The 15,432-nt window shown below is 42.8% G+C and overlaps 1 protein-coding gene across 4 annotated transcripts in view; it reads left to right on the forward strand.

The window, feature by feature from the left end:
* Window positions 1-15,432, forward strand: part of OSBPL9 (oxysterol binding protein like 9) — a 107,230-nt gene that overhangs the window by 46,365 nt on the left and 45,433 nt on the right. For 2 of the 4 annotated variants that reach the window (XM_042461210.1, XM_042461211.1), the window contains exons 5-6: window positions 6,670-6,765; window positions 7,633-7,680. In XM_042461210.1, coding sequence (XP_042317144.1) covers window positions 6,670-6,765; window positions 7,633-7,680 — 144 coding nt within the window. Of the gene's footprint in view, window positions 1-2,931; window positions 2,963-3,148; window positions 3,464-6,669; window positions 6,766-7,632; window positions 7,681-15,432 lie in introns of those variants that run through there. The other 2 variants (XM_042461212.1, XM_042461213.1) reach the window with 2 other exon arrangements.

The raw sequence follows: 15,432 nt of genomic DNA on the forward strand, positions 1-15,432 counted from the left end.
TTAATTCTAGTGAAAAATATTATTTCATTAAATGTCATTGGCTTTTACATGGCTGACATCTTTTAAATAGGGCAAGATGGGCCCAAGAGATAGAGAGATTGATACTTTAAAATTAAGTGATATATTAAACGAGGGGCTAGCTTGCTCAGTTAACACTAGTTTCTTGCTCACAGGCTTTGAGTAACAGCTTTGCAAGATGAGAATCTTCTGTATCAGGATCTCTATTTGTTTATACAGTACTATAAATATTTTGCTGTTAATCTGTGTTGCTTTCTACTACTATAATTGTCTAGCATTGTACAAATAACCGTAATATATCAAAAACACATGGTCTTCCCGTATGCCTATTTGGAAATTAATGGTGTTTGTGTTGCTGTTAGAAAATTAAATCAAAAATATGATATTGCTTGAACCAAAGAGTCTTCCTCCTGAGAGTGGTAGCCAGCCCAAGGTGCAAATAACAAAAAGGGCCTTGCTTTCTAGAGACTGATGTTAATTCAGGATAAGGATGTTTCTGTTTATTGTTGTTGTGTGCCTTCAAGTTATTTCTGACTTAGGGCTAGCCTAAGGAGTTGTCTTGGTAAAATTTGTTCAGCAGGGTTTTGCCTTTACTATTCGCTGAGGCTGAGAATACAAGGGGCCCTTGGTATCTGCTGGGGTTTGATTCCAGGACCCCTGTGGATACCAACATTAGTGGATCTTCAAGTCCTTTTAAATACAATGGCCTGTTACAGACAGGCCAATGGATATAAAAATGGTGTGTGTGTGTGTATTTAATACTTTCAAGTCATGGATGCTTGACTCTGTAGATGATGAATCAGTGGATACAGAGGGCCGACTGTATAACCTGGCCAAGGTCACCTAGTGGGATTCAATGGCTGAGTGAGGATTGTAGGTCCAGCCTTCAAAGAACAGCGGGTCCTTGTTATCCACTGGGGTTTGGTTCCAGGACTCCCTGTAGATAATAAAATCCATGAATGCTTAAGTCCCATTAAATACAGTGGCATAGCAAAATGGTGTGCCTTATATTAAATGGAAAACAAGCTTGCTCCCTCCTCAATGTGACATTCCTTCAAATATTTAAACAGGGCTATCATATCACCTCTTCACCTTCTCTTCTCCAAGCTAAACATCCCCACCTCCCCAAGTCCTCATAGGGCATGTTTTCCAGACCCTTCACTATTTTAGTTGCCCTCCAATTTCTCAACCAGAAATCTGGTGCCTCTGCTGTGCCTTCCCTGGGAAAGGGGGGGACCAGGCATCCTCCTTTCCCAGGGCTGTACTCTAGTCCCACCTTCTGTCCAGGAGGAATTCCAAAGTGTCCTCCATGCACAGCCTGACTAAGCAGCACGGATTTACATTTATATCAGTGTTTTCAGCTCTTTGGTAATGTCCTCCCATATTTACTGAAGGCCCTATATTTTGTGATGCCTTGTCCTCCTTTGTAGTGAGGACATCTGGTTACCCTGCCCTGGGAAGGAGCTGCAATAGAAAGGAACTGCTCTCAAAGGGAGTGCACAGTCTTGGGGAGCACCAGCTGTGAAAAGCATGCAACAGGGTTCACTTCAGTTGCTTCACCAGAGATTTATCACTGAAAATATTACTAGAATCAATGTTCATTAATAATAAAAGAAAAACATTCTCGTCTCCTTTTTTATAGTTCAGTTAAGTAGAATGTTAAGTAAAAAAAGAAAAGTCAGCCAGCAGCATGCAGTACAGGTGGCCCTCCTTAGCCACAGATTTTTTCATCCACGGATTCAAGCATCCACAGTTTGAAAATATTTTTTAAAAAGTATAAATTCCAAATAGCAAACCATTATTTTCTGCTGCTCCAGAGAACAGGACCTGGAACAATGGATGCAAGCTGCAGGAAAAGATTCCACCTCAACGTTAGGAGGAACTTCCTGACAGTAAGGGCTGTTTGACAGTGGAACACACTCCCTTGAAGTGTGGTGGACTCTCGCCATCTTTCGGGGATGCTTTGATTGAGAGTTCCTGCATGGCAGGAGATTGGACTGGATGGCCTTTGTGGTCTCTTCTATTATTCAAGGAGCAGTAGGCGCTTCTCTGGATCCAAGCCAGTGGGTGCCTTTCAAAATAAATTAGGACTTTAAAATGCTGAGGCTGTGAAAAACCTCTTCTTATCTGTCAAGGCATGGCCATGGTGTGGGAAAAAGCAACGCATCAAAAACTCCTCTGAAGAAACTACAGTTCCCAGGATTCCCCAGCATTGAGCCAGGGCTGTTAAAGCGGCCTTGTCCAACTGATTTTATTTTTGTGCAGTGTGTTTTGGACCCAAGTCACTTCTGTGCCCATGGGTCCAAAACACACTTCACAAAAATAAGATCAGTTGGAGAAGGCCGCTTTAACCGCACTGGCTCAACCCTGTAGTTTCGTGAGACATTGGGCCTTCTCTGTCAGAGAGAGCTCTGTGGCTCCACAACTAACGGCCAGTCCAAAACACACTGCAGAAATAAATCTTGTTTGAGACCGCTTTAAAGCTAGGGAATTCTGGGAACTGTAGTTCTGTGAGACATCGGGCCTTCTCTGTCAGGGAGAAAGAGAAAGAGAGAGCGAGAGCTCTGTGGTGCCACAACAACCCAGAGCCCCCAGGCCTCCCTAGCACTGAGCCAGTCGGAGCTGGATTACTGTTTCTGGAGCGTGTTTTGGGACAGGCTGAGGAGGGCCTAGGCCTGAGGGCAGCCCTCGGCGCCCAGCGTTTCCTTCTCCCGACGGCGGATGGGTCTGGTGGTTCCACTAGAGCCTGGGCGGGAGAAGGAAGCGCTGGGCGCGGAGGGCTACTGCTGCTGCTGCTGCTGCTGCTTGGTGTCGCCCTCCCATCCCACAGAGGGAGCCACCTGGCCCTCATTCAATCAGGAGGCACCTTGGTGTTGAAGCAGCAGCGGCCTCGGCTGCAGGAGGAGGAGGAGGAGGAGGAGGAGGAGGGGAGCCCATGGCCTGCGTGAGTAGTAGGGCTGCACTTTGGGGGGAGGCGCCACCACTACCTCGTCTGAATGGGCAGGAAGGAGAAGGAGAAGGAGCGCCTTCGGAGCCCCGCTGGAGCCCCTGGGCCCTCCTCCCTTGGCTTCCCTCTTATTGCAGGGAGCCTTGATATAAAGCCACGGAGAGAGAGAGAGAGAACCATCCCTGCGAGGACGTCGCTTCCCAGATTAGGCCTCTCAGTGTGTGCATCTTCTCTAGAGGCCTGGGAACCCCCAGAGGGCTAGAGAGGGAGAGAGAGGGGGGGGGGGAGGAAAAGGCTGCCCCTCTGTACTGAATGCTGGGGTCTTTTCGGAGTCTTCTCCATGTCCGTCTTGCCGCCATGGCAGGGCCAGTGTGCTTAAAGGGCCCCTTTGCCTGTACTGTGTGCAAGGAAACGGAGCGCAAGGCACGCCATTCGTAGGTTAACGTCGTTCAGTCGATTGGCACGAAGAGAGATCTTGCAGCGCCTTTGAGCCTCACTGTAAGAAGGAAATGGGCAGCCTGAGCTTTCCTAGGCTTCAGTCAATTGTTAGCAATGTTTGTATGTGTGTTATGCTTGGGAAGTGGGGGTTGAGGGTCCTTTTCCAATGTGAGTGCTTTTTATTAAGTTGGCTATAGCAAATTGAAATGCCGCGATTGCCTCTGGGTGGCTGGAAGAACTGGGTCATATATTGTGATCCAGCACAAAGATTGCCACTTCTGTGAATGGAATGAGAAGTACTATTTTCATACTCCACAGAGATCCCAAGCACACTGCAGAAATAATCCACTTTGAGACCACTTTAACTGCCCTTGTTCAATGCTAGGGAATTCTGGGAGCTGTAGTTGTGTGAGACTTTTAGCCTTCTCTGTCACAGAGCTCTGGGGCCACAATAAACTACAGTTCTCATGATTCTTTAGCACTGAGCCAGAGCAGTTAAAGCAGTTTCAAACAAGATTATTTTTGCAGTGTGTTTTGGACCACTAAGGAACAGGTAACCAACGTGGCCATTAGGAGGCTAGTTTTCTCTTGACAGATGACTAATACGTTGCTTGTAATGTTCTAAAGGTTGTCTCACTGAATACCAAAGTCAGGATTGTCAGTTCCATTGTATTGCCAATTTCTATGTACGGTTGTGAAAGCTGGACGGTGAAGAAAGCAGATAGGGAAAGGATTGACTTATTTGAAATGTGGTGTTGGAGGAGAGTTCTGCAGATGCAGCGGACTGCCGAAAAGACAAATAAATGTGTACTAGAGCAAATCAAGTTTGAACTCTCTTTAGAGGCCAAGGTAACTAAACTGAATCCATCGTACTTTGAACATACAGCATTCATTAGAAAAGACAACAATGGCCCCATACAGACAGGCCAAAATAAAGCTGCTTCGGGTCACTTTGGAGGTATGCTGTTTAAATGATGCATGCGTCCTAAGAGTCTGGAAGCTGCGCCAAAGCTGCACTCCAGTCCTTAGGATTGGATCGTGGCTTTGGTGCGGCTTCCAGACCCTTAGGACCCATGCATCATTTAAACAGCATACTTCCAAAGTGACCCGAAGCAGCTTTATTTTGGCCTGTCTGTATGGGGCCAATGCTTGGTAAGGTGGAAGGCAGTAGAAAAAGGGAGACCACATTACAGATGGATAAACTCAGTAAAGGAAGCTACAGCCCTTAGTTTGCAAGACCTGAGCAGAGCTGTAGATGGTAGAGGTGACTTGGAGGTCTCTTATTCATAGGGTTGCAATAAATCCATGTCAGCTTGATGGCATTTGACAACAGCAGCAAAGGTAATAATGTAGTTGGATAACAATTGCTGGTAGCTCATGAAATGAATATATAAATCCACTTGTCAAATACTATACCTTAATCTCTGTAGAACCTGAACATCACTAAACTATAAAAACTTCCTTAACAACTGTATTCATATATTCATTTCAAGAGAGAGTGTGGTAGTTGAGTCACATTGATAGTTTTATGTAGGCTGTGTTCTGTGGCAGTTTTGAGTATTGTCTGTGTCATTTGTCCTAAGATGTCCTAGCAGCTGAATCACATTCCGATTAGTAACTTGGTAAGGTTCTTCTGTAGAAACTAGTTACTTAGGAATGCTTTTTAATGAAATTGTAAAATTGCCCCAATATATTTGGTTTGAAAAATCAAACAATAAAAAACCTTCTGTGGTGCTGTTAATAATTATGTTTTAAAATCCTGCCCACAGTTTAGTAAAACATGCAATTTAACACCTTTAATCTCAGCAAGGGAATGAAAATCTCACTGAAATTAATGAAATGGAAATGTTAGCAAAATTATGTACGTTATTTTTTAATAAAACAAATACTTTCTTTTAAAAATTAACATTTAAAACCTATATGTGATAGTGTCTGCTGAATCCCTTACATAATTAACATAATTAAGACATAAAATTTCATGCAGATACTCACTGGCCATTATATCTTTTCTGTGTAGAAGCAAGGTGCCTAGCAGAAGTAGGAGAGTGAGAAGACTGTCAGTATGGACATGGGTCTCCTGTTTAGATGTTCATGTTCTTTCAGTCTTGTGCATTAAAGTGCTTTCATTTTAAAATATTTAAAATGTAAATATTGAGATGATGTTAAAAACTTCTCAATGGAAACTTAACAATTGCTTATGAATACGTAGTGAATTTGTCTCTGCTTACTGTGTAAAATTATGAGACCTAAACTACTTAAATCTCCTCTCTTTTATCTATTCCTGGTGTAAGGGATCTGTTCTCTAGAAAATTACACATCTACAGTACTTATAGGCTACATATGTTATGTTATACAGTATTCCATACGTTATGTTATATTCCACTTGTTTAACCTTGCATCTGTTTTAGAAGGTGACTTGAGAGAGGGTGTTTTGGAGCAAACACACACAAGGCTGTCCTTATAAGCCTGTACTGCAATATTGTTTCCATTCAATGGAGCTTGAGAATTTATGAGTCGGACTGTGTTTTGCAAGGAAACTGGTATAGAAGAGTGTCTTTATATGATTGTTTTTGTTGTAAACTACCATGAAGTCCGACTCCATGAATGAGAGACTTCCAAGTCACCTTACCATCAACAGCCATGCTCAGGTCTTGCAAACTCAGGGCTATGGCTTCCCTAATTGAGGCTAGCCGTCTGGAATGCCAGCTTCCTCTTTTCCTATAACCTACCTTACCAAATGTTATTGTCTTTTTCTAGTGACTCATGTATTCGCATGAAATATGCTGACAGTCTCAGTTTAGTCATCTTGGTTTCTTGGGAGAGTTTGGGCTTGATTGACTCTAAGACACATTTATTTGTCTTTTAGCAGCCCATGGTAGTGATAGAATTCTTCTCCAGCACCACATCTCGAATGAGTTGATTTTCTTCTTATCAGCTTCATATGATGCTTGCCTGTAAACCATTCAACAAAATAGTTAACCCTTTCAGAACATAGTTCCAAAGTTCCAAAATGGTACTAGAGGGACTCCTTTCCATGCAGTGTGCTTTAATAATTCTACTGTTTTCATTTATGTCTACAGGAAATTATAATGATTTACTCTTCATATTGTTAAACGTGTTTCTCGGCAGCTTATTTTCTGGCTCTCAGTTGAATGGTTGAGGAATAAGCAAATACTGTTCTATGTGAAGCAAATACTGTTCTCTGTGTTCCTTCAATAAAACACACTCAAAGATTATGTGTTTGATTTTGTTTTCTGTTTATGCAGGGTGTGGATCCTGGCTTTGTTCCAAGTGTCCAGGATTTTGATAAAAAACTTACAGAAGCTGATGCCTATCTACAAATTTTGATAGACCAATTAAAGGTATGTTAAATGTAGTGCCAATTATACCATGGATGTAATTGGTTTAGTAGAAAATGCACACTTGGATTCCCCCCAACCAATAAATATAGTATGAAATGCTACCAATACTGAAATTCCTGAAGCCAGTTCATCCCTTTTCTAGTTGTTAGATGCACTTCAGACATTTCATAGGACCTCCATACTTCATATATTTGTCATGGACACATCAGTTTTTGCCGCCCAAAACAAAAAAGTATGTACAATAAATGTAGTAACCTAAACTCCTTTGTACACATCAAGAGGCATCATGACGATATCAGAGCTTTGTGTACTGTTGTTTAAAGGCATGCTGTATAGTCTATGTTTTTACATGTTTGCTGCAGTAAACACTAGTGCAGCTGCAGTATATATGTCTATTACATCTGGGACGGAGCTGTTCTCAGGCTCATAGCATAAATCATGTCCATTATTTGCTTCAGTGAGGTGATGATGCTATAGTATATATTTGCTTGACACAATGGAGTATACATTTTTATGTGATATCTAAATAGAAATGTAGGAATAGATATTTAAGAAGTAAATAGGCGGGATACTTTTTTTTTATATTGTGAAGGCTTAAAGTATTTTTACAGGCAGGCCTTCTTTTATTTCCTAAGAAAAGGGTTTAAGATCTTTAGCTTAGATATTATCTTGACTTGGAATAAGTAATGTGGTGGGGAGCAACCATAATTAGAATGGGTAATCTGAAAATTCTCTCATTGGGCACTGCAAGATTAATTATATTTGGACAACAAATTATAAAGCACATCTTAAAAATAATTTACTGTCTTGTTTGTATTTTAAAAGCTTTATCAGCAGTGTTGATTACTATCTTTTTCCTTTCTTTAGCTCTTTGATGAAAAGCTTCAGAACTGCAAAGATGATGAACAGAGAAAAGCAAGTATAATTTTTGTATAGATGCTGATTCCCCCTGTCCACCAAACTCACAATTCAGGTTTTCATTGCTTGATGCAGCCAAGGCAGTTGTTTCATATGTAGTTGATAAGTTAAATTTAGTGTACCTTATAGCTGTGGATTGTTTTCAGTTGCTGGAATGAATAACAACTGAAATTTGTTTTTCACCTGCTCCATTGCACCAGAGTATAATTAAAAGCAACCATCAAAGCAAACCTGGAGAGCACTGCAGAGACTTTAAAGATTCTTGTCCTTTTATTTAAACAACTGTGCAATTCATAATGACTTACCACTCCATCCATTTTAACTAGTAGTATACATCTATTACAATGTTAGCACAGTTTATCAAATTTTATTAAATCAACTCCCTTTCTTGCTTTACATATACTGTAGCTAGGCTTCCCATAACCCGGCTGCAACCGGGAACTTCCCGATTTTGGGGGACCCTTTATTTATAAAGCGCTGTAAATTTACACAGCGCGTATATAGAAACTTTTAGTTAGACGGTTCCCTGCCGCAGGCTTACAATATCTATTAAAATATATCTTATAATGAATAGCATTTAATTAATCCACTGCAGGCAGTAACCAAAGGAAATTATGTAGGTTGAATTTCTTAAGAAGAAGAGGTTGCTTACCTGCAACTGTGGTTTTTTCCAGGTGGTCATCTGTACTACCACACAAATGGGTTTTCAAGCTGGCAGCTGATGGAAACAACTTCCATCCATCACTCATGTCCCAGCTGCCAAGCTACCATCCCACAGTTTCTGCCAAAAATATGACAGGGACCCAAAAGAGGGGAGAAGGCAGGTTTGTGTAAGGGCACAGATGACCACTTGAAGAACCAAAGTTACATGCAAGCACGTGTTCTTTGTCTTGTGGTCTTTATGCTCAGACAATGGGTGACTTAAAAGCTTACTGCGGATGGCGGGCCAGGTCATTGAAGAACAGAGACAGATTCTTCAAGGAAAGAAGAGGGAGACGATTTATGCTTGTTTCTGCTTGTAGAGAAAGAAAAAACTATACTTCTTTCAGTATGTCCAAAAGGCATTTTCTCAGACCTGCAATCCGGTTGAAAACGTCTAATAAATGTGGATGGTTCTGACCCTGTTGCAGCTCTGCATAAGTCAGGAATTAACTTCACACAGCAAAACAGCTGAAGGTATGACAGTGGTGGTGAATGAGCCTTCAAATGAATTGGTACAGGTCCTTGACCGTTCATATGACAGCCAATAGTCTGAATAACCCATTAAACCTTGTGAAGAGATGTGACAAGGTTGAAAGCATAGTGAACCATGACTACCGAGCCAATAGGACTATGAGATGGCATTGTGGCGGTTTCACTATGACCCTTGTTAACAAGGAAAAAGGAACAAGAGATACACCAGAGATCTAGACACTTCATCAGAAAAGTGTTGCCTAAGATCTGTGTCCTCTCCATCCCTGGAACAGAACTGGTAACATTTGGTCAAGAATGTACAGTATAGAGAGGTGCATTCTATCTGGCAGTCACTATCAGAGGCTTCTTCTGACAAGGACCATTTGTGCTAGAGAGCCAGGGAAAAGCTTAAGGAATCCGCCAACCTTCTGTGCATGCCAGACGTATGGTGATGGAGGATATACCGTTCATACAACAGTGCCACATGGCTGGTTCTAGAACCAAGTCGAGTGAGTGCCTCTTTGTCTGTTCATAACACACCACTATGGCCATCAGGCTCTGTTTAAAAACCTCCAAAGAGGAGACTCAACCACAAGGAGGATACAAAAATACCCAAGGGACAGAATCAGAATTGAAATGATCTTAAAGATTAGAAAGCCAAAACTAACAAAATGATATCAATGGGGAGAAATGTAGGTTACTACACTTGGACAGTAAAATGAAATACACAGATATAGCCTTAATAATAAAATTTCATGAGTCACGTCAAGGAATCTTAATGGGACCACACACTGAACATGAATCAGTGATGTGAGTGGCAGCTAAGAAAGCAGCTTAGGGACTGGGTAAGTTTGGCCTGAGAGAGAGGTTAAGGGATGACTGATACCATGTTTAGATATCTGAGGGATGCACATTGAGGCTGAAGCAAGCTGTTTTCTGCTGCTCCAGAGTCTAGGACACAGAGCAATGAATTCAAGCTACAGAGAAGAGATTCCACCTAAACATTAGGAAAAAAGCCTGATGGTAAGGCCTGTTCGACAGTGGAACATGCTGCCTCAGAGATGTGGAGTCTCTCTTTGGAGTTTTTAAACATACTCTATTACTACACCAAGGTAGCTTATGCACAGAGGTGGGGAAAAAATGAAGTTCCGTGGTAAATTATATGATTATGAAATGTCATAATGCTGGCAGATCAAGAGAAACTCAGGTGATGATAGCTTGGCAGGCTGGGACATGAATGGCACATGGGGTGGGAGGGTTCCCACCAAGCTGCTGGGCTCTAGAAGTTTCAGAATGGGATCTCTGTGCAGCCACAAACCTATTTATGGGAGGCACAGAGACCACAGAGAATTAAATTATACAGGCCCTCCACAATATAACATTTGCCTGTGTGGCTGAAGAGCGGGTTAAATACTATAAATAAATAAATTGCTATATTTTACCAAAGATACTTACTTTAGCAATCTGCAGCACACAATGCAGTGTTTTATTGATTCAACCATGCTCTAAAGGGATAAAAAGAATATTGTAGCATTTCAGAAATATGTAATGCTTGAAATGAAATATTAAGAAAAAAGAAGTAGATAGATTACATTCACTATCAATTCATACCTAGTTGCAATGATGCCTGAAAACTGATCATCAATTGCTATAGTCAAATGAATGAATTTCAGAATGCATCCTCATGGCCATTTTCCAGATGGGGGAGAATAGGTGGTGCCTGGGCAACACCTGGATTAGTTTCCAGTTTGAGAGTAGAGAACAGCCTTGCCCTCACTTACTGCAAATAACTGTGTGCTTTCAAAATCAAAGTGACTCTGGCCCTAACCCCAATCAGCACCAGATCCAGCCTCACTAACTGGCATAGAACACACAAGACTTTAATCACTACATATTGGTTAAACAATACTCACACTGGTTGTTTCTTTGAGGTTTTCAATCTTCTGCAAAACAAGACATTTATTTAGCAGCATAGTTATAATCTTGAAGTATATTTGTTACACACATTTTATTCCTAATACAGTAAAATAAGGTTAATATCTGAAATTTAACCACACAGGTCAAAAAGACTATGTGTACTCACTGGCACAACTCTTGTACCTGGGCAGAGGAGTTTTCACTCCCTACCACTTGTGTGTAGCCTCTTGTGTAGCCAAAGCATGTTGTAGATAAAGTCTATCATCATAAACTGATCTGACAGCTACTTCTACCCATTAAGCATTATCCAGAACACAAATCATGGGAAAATGTGTTCTCCAGGAGTATAGAAGCTGATTTTTAGCCAAGTGTGTATTGTGAAAACTCAGGTGTCATTTTTTTTCCTGCTAAAATACTGCATGAGAAACCATGTTTTTCTCAAGGTCAAAGCTGATTCCTTTGGGGTAACTTTCTATCCGATTCTGCAGGTAAATAAATTGAATGGACTCACTTTTAGTAGATTAGATGGCTAATATATGCCTGAAAATTATCATTCTTCATTTCATACTGATTCCAAATGAAACTATTTTCTTTACACTTGAGTCAACTGAGACATTAGGCTGAAACAAGATTTGCACTCAACTAGGTTCTATTCACTGTGGACGAAAATGGGAACAGTGATACACACCAAATCATCTTTCCCTCTATAGCTCTCTGTCCCTCTCAAAAAACGCTACACAGAGTATTGGAGACACTCCACATAACGTATGAGAATTCTTCTGGGGACTGCACGAGAGGGAATTATTAAAGCTTGTGCCCCTGCTTATTCCTCTAGTAGGGACCCTTCTGGATTCTAGTTCCTTCCATGATTGAAGAAACCCTTCATTTACAGGGGGCAATCTAATTCCTCTCATATCCTATACAGTTGGCCCTCAGTATCCAGGGACTTGCCATCCACAGATTCCAAGCATCCGTGGATGGCAAGCCCACATTGTCCCTAACGGCAGCGCATGCATGTGGCCACACTGCCATTAGACAGCCCCCACTGTCCTGTGGTGGTGCATGTAGCTGTGCACCATTAAGTTCCATTGTCCGCAATGGTGGCAAGCCCGCATCCACACTCTCCCATGGGACAACAGGACTGTCTCTAGTTGGCAGCATGGCCATGGCACGTGCTGGGATTGGGGACAAAAAACTTGAGTACTGCAGATTTTGGTATCTGTGGTGGGGTCTAGAACAGATCCCCACAGACAAAAGGCTGACTGTACATGTAATTATTGAGTCTGGATTATGTACAGAGAACATAAGTCTTTGACTTTTACTGTAATTTTATTGCAACTGTTAATTGTAAATAATCAAAATTATTAATTTGCACTGAAAGTGGGACATAAATCCATTTGGGGGTAACAGAGGATTCTTTTGTGAAATGAATAATGTACAGAAACACAGAAAAAGTCTTGTTTATGGTATTTCCCCAAGTATGGGGCAATATAGATTTAAACTTACTTTTCTACAAGGATCTAATCTATAGACTATGGCTGGGCAACTACAATAGGTCTGGGGAACAATTCACAAGTTTCTGGAGCCTACTGTAGGACCTATATTTTCTACTCTTGAAATCAGCAGCAACCTGGAGAAGTAACTTTAAACAAGAAGAAAGTGATAATTTTAAATAGCTACTCCCACTTTGCCATCCACATTAGGGAGGGGGGGCACAGAGGCCACAAAACTGGCTTGCAAGCTACTTTTACCTGTGGCTGCATGTTGCTAAACACTGTCACATACCAATTTTTAATAGTCTACAGATCTCTACAGTACATACAAATCATGCAGTGAATTTTTGTGCAGCTTTGTTTCTGAAACAGCATTTCATGGTAGTGGACTTTTCCTATGGCACTATATAATGTTTTGCTTTTCCTATGGTTTGACATGTATCAGTTTCTATTAAAAGTTTTCAAAATCATCAACAGGAAAGCAGAAATGACAGTATGGATTTCAGCAACATTGTTAAATTTCTACAGAAAGTAGGTCTTCCTCATTATGTTGGGTCAGTGGGCTGTTGAAATTAACCATTAAAAAATAAAATAAATAAATAAAACTATCTTTATGCTTAAACAGGAAATCATGGCATTAACAATGTAGTTAAATCATGGAAGTTTAAAGAATACTTCAGGCAATGATAATCTGACTCCTTCTGTCTGAGTACAAGCAGCTTTTAAAATATGAGTGCTACAACAAGTCAAGAAGAAACAGCTCATCCCTTATAAACACTAATCTGCCCTACAACAAATTAGTACTAGAGGGCAAGCAAGTAAAGGTCACACCCTTGCAAGTGTCTATAATGATCAGACAGAACTAGTTATGTCAGTGATCAGCAAGTTTACTTGGTCTAAACACCAAGACTGCTTTTTAAGACCAGTATTAACATCTTCGATGTCCCTACATGACAAGCTATTTTAATATTGTATTTGCAATCTTGCACCCACTATTGGGAGCTAACTTCAGTATATTTATTATTTTTATCCTGTCCTGCAACGAAAACAACAAACAAACAAAACCAAACACTGGGGCTCAAGGTGTCTCACAATTTAAAAGAACATACAATTAAATTTAAATAAAGAGATTATTAAAACAGAATGAAACTTTTGCATATTAAAACCAGTTACACTTCAATGAAGAAAATATAATTGAAAAGATTTTAAAAGCTCTTTAAAAACAGTTCAGTTAAAATAATACAGGATATCCAGCCCGTTCTTAAAAACTTTTGCTCCCTCTGAGGCCCCTCCCTCTTCAACTGTCATCTCGGCCTCAGGGGAGCCATCAGGCAGACCCGCACATCGGGGACTGCCTGAAGGAGAGGCCCCTCCCTCTTCAACTGTCATCTCGGCCTCAGAGGGAGCCATCAGGCAGACCCCGCAACATCGGGGACTGCCTGAAGAAGAGGCCCCTCCCTCTTCAACTGTCATCTCGGCTCAGAGGGGCCATCAGGCAGACCCGCAACATCGGGGACTGCCTGAAGGAAGAGGCCCCCTCCCCTTCAATGTCATCTCGCCTCAGAGGGAGCCATCAGGCAGACCCAGCACATCGGGGACTGCCTGAGAGCTTATGGTGGAGGACTATTCTGCGCTACCCCCCCCCCATGTCACCTGGAAGAAGCTCCCCAGAACTGCGGAGGACTGTCTTGCCGCTGTGGTGGCTTTTTACCAGGGGGGAGGGGTCAGTGAGAGAGGCCCCTCCTGAAAGCAGCTCCCGGCCTCCTGAGGGATGCTGCCACACCCCACGCCCCCGGGTGGAACCTTGCTATTGTATGGGGGTGTCTTTATGTATTCTTAATTGTTATATAGATATTTGCTGTGACCCGCCCTGATCTATGGAAGGGCGGTAAAAAATAAAAAAATTATTATTTTTATTATTTATTAAAGCCTGTGTGAATAAAAATGTTTTAGCCTGCAGCAGAATGGACGAGGCAGCCATTCTGGCCTCTCTGGGAAGGGAGTTCCAGAGTCTAGGGACAGCCACCAGAAGATCCTCTCTAACGTCCTCACCAGTTGTGCTTACAATGATAGAGGGCCTGACATTCACTTGATGATCTCATGAAACTTAGTTCTGAGTAGGCAAGAGAAACTGAATTGTTGGTCTCTGGCAAGTGAGCCAAGCCAATGGTTTCCTGAACAAAGTTTGTTTTTGTTTCTTTTTACTTTTTTAATTTATTTAAATTGGCATAATTTTGGCCAATAGTATCTGACAACTAAATGTCACTATTTATTCTTGACTTGATTTATCTGTAACATCCCAATCGAACTCTGTACTGCAAGTACACTCAAAGTCATTTCCAGGTGGGTGGGGAAACTGGCTACAGTTAGGGTTGCCATCCCTGGGGACCTCCAAAACGGGAAAATGTAGGACATCGTTTAAAATGTAGGACCTTTTGTGTGTTGTGTGTGTGTTGTGTGTGTGTGTGTTTCCTGGCCAGGAAATTAAAAAAAAAAAAGTCCTACTTTTTAACCTTGTCCAAGGCCTCGCTGGGTCTGGGAGACAGCGTCACCCAAGCCCCAGCGAGGCCTGGAGGACTCCGCAATCGGAGCCCCAGCCAGGGCCTAGCTGGGCCTTGGGAGGAAGCGTCCTCCAAGCCCCAGCCAGCCTGGAGGACTCGCGATCGCGGAGCCCAAGCCAGGGCTAGCTGGGCCTTGGGGAAGCGTCCTCCAAGCCCCAGCCAAGCCTGGAGGACTCCGCGATCGCGGAGCCCCAGCCAGGGCCTAGCTGGGCCTTGGGAGGAAGCGTCCTCCAAGCCCCAGCCAAGCCTGGAGACTCCGCGATCGGGAGCCCCAGCCAGGGCCTCGTGGGAGGGGGGAACCCCCGCCTCCACGCGAACCCGTGCCACATTCCCCCGCCTCCTCTCCTCCTCCCTGCGCGGAGGAGATGCTGCCTCCTTCCACCTTCGCCCCTCCGCGCTGCCTGGGGAAGGGGCGGAGGAGGAGGGGGCGCGGCGCACGGGGAGCAACCGCCTCCAGCTTTGCCTCTGCGCCCTAGGCAGGCCTCGCTGCCCTTCTCCTCCCCGAGGTGGGGAGGAGGCAGCGAGGCCTGCCAGGGGCGCAACAACCAGGCTGCAACCGGGGGGCTCCCGGTTTTGGGCTGCCCATGCCGGAGGGGCCCCGGCCC

Source organism: Sceloporus undulatus, chromosome 4 (assembly GCF_019175285.1).
Source record: "Sceloporus undulatus isolate JIND9_A2432 ecotype Alabama chromosome 4, SceUnd_v1.1, whole genome shotgun sequence".
Lineage (NCBI taxonomy): Eukaryota > Metazoa > Chordata > Lepidosauria > Squamata > Phrynosomatidae > Sceloporus > Sceloporus undulatus.